We start from the raw sequence: 1,490 nt of genomic DNA, 5'->3' as shown, positions 1-1,490 counted from the left end.
TCACAGAGATGCAATGTTGGGGTGTCTCTGTCACAGAGATGCGGGGTTGGGGTGTCTCTCCTTGGCAGATGGATGCCAGGATGGGGAATCCAGGCTCTCCTCCCTTCCAGAACCAGCTCTAGGGGTGCCTTGTTTGGGTTTCCCTCCCCTGGCCGTGCCCAGCTCTCCCCARTGCCGGGTGATTTGGGCACTCAGGGGTCAGTGAGGACACCCTGGGCGCTGCCCTGTGTCCCTGCTGACCCCGGTCACTCCACAGCTGTGTGCCCCTCGGACCTCCAGCAGCTCTGGAAGGAGGTCACAGCCACCCAGCCCGTCGAGGACAGCATCAAGCAGGAAGGTCTCGACCTCACCACCAACACCTCCAACTCTACCTCGTTTTCGGCCGCCAAGGTCTCGCCTCCCATTTCCCATCACCCTCTGCCCAATGGACAGAGCACCATGCACACGCCGAGAAGGGACAGGTAGAGCCGGCTCGGGCCCTGGTGCTGCGTGGTTTTGTTCCTGGAGAGGGGGAAGGGGTTGGGATCCATCGCCTGTAGAGCTGGGGGTTCCTGCCCCACCCTTAAACGAGGCCTGGCGCTGTTTGGCTGCACCCACAGAGGAGGAGGAGCTGTCACTTGAGGTGTCCCATGGGTCCCCATTTTTGGGAATGCTGGAGCACCCCGGCTGCCCCCTCTGATGGCTCCTTTCCCTCCCGTGCAGCTCTTCCCACGAAGAGACCCCCGGCTCCCACCCGCTCTACGGCCACGGAGAGTGCAAGTGGCCCGGCTGCGAAACCCTCTGTGAGGACTTGGGGCAGTTTGTCAAGTAAGTGCTGCCTTTTTGGGGAGGTTTTTCCATCTCAGGATGGGACAGAACTGAGCTGGTGGAGGGGGAGATCCTGGAAGTCAGCCCAGACATCCCAAAATGTGTCCCAAAGCTGGGTGGAGAAGGAGAAAACACAGCAGGGGTTTCTGCTGGTGTTGCCCCATCCCCGGGTGGGGTTTGGAGGGGAAGGTGACTCTGCCCATGGCCGGGGATGGAGGGGATGAGCTTCACAAGCATTTCCACACCAAACCGTGGGCTGAGTGGATGGTTTGGAGGAGGCCAGAGCCCGGGCAGCAGGCGAGGGGGGCTGGCAGCCCCCGGCGGGGGCGCGGGGGGAGGCGGCAGATGGCAGATGGCACCGCTGACACCGCTCGTGGGCTCGGCGCTGACTGATTAACTCTGCTGTCGGAGAGCCCTCTGCCAGCGTCAGGGTCAAACAAATTGTTTTCACGCTTCGTCAGAGGTTTACTTAATTAGTTCATTTGCAATTAGATCTCTTTGTAGCCGGGATTTTTAGCAAAGACATCAGAAGGAGCTGACGGGGCTGGCGGGCGGGCTCCTTCCCCGCCTCCCCGGCTGTCGGCTCGGCCAGCGCCGTGCAGGGCGGCTTTTGGGGTTTTCTAAAATCATCCTCGGGTCTACCACACTCTCAGGGCTGGCTCCTGTGGCTGTGGCAGCATCCT

At 61.3% G+C, this 1,490-nt stretch overlaps 1 protein-coding gene across 1 annotated transcript in view; it reads left to right on the top strand.

Moving 5' to 3' along the window:
- LOC130586263 (forkhead box protein P4-like) overlaps window positions 1-1,490 on the top strand; it is a gene marked incomplete at its 3' end in the record, with an annotated part of 15,160 nt that overhangs the window by 9,273 nt on the left and 4,397 nt on the right. The window contains exons 4-5 of the mRNA XM_057387018.1: window positions 257-461; window positions 703-807. Of these exons, the coding sequence (XP_057243001.1) occupies window positions 257-461; window positions 703-807 (310 nt within the window). The remainder of the gene's footprint in view (window positions 1-256; window positions 462-702; window positions 808-1,490) is intronic.

Source organism: Malurus melanocephalus, unplaced genomic scaffold (genome assembly GCF_030028575.1).
Source record: "Malurus melanocephalus ecotype Western Australia unplaced genomic scaffold, MMel_1.1 scaffold_1114, whole genome shotgun sequence".
Taxonomy (NCBI): Eukaryota; Metazoa; Chordata; class Aves; order Passeriformes; family Maluridae; genus Malurus; species Malurus melanocephalus.
Note: the sequence above shows the minus strand (reverse complement) of the source record. Positions and strands in the feature narration are given on the sequence as shown.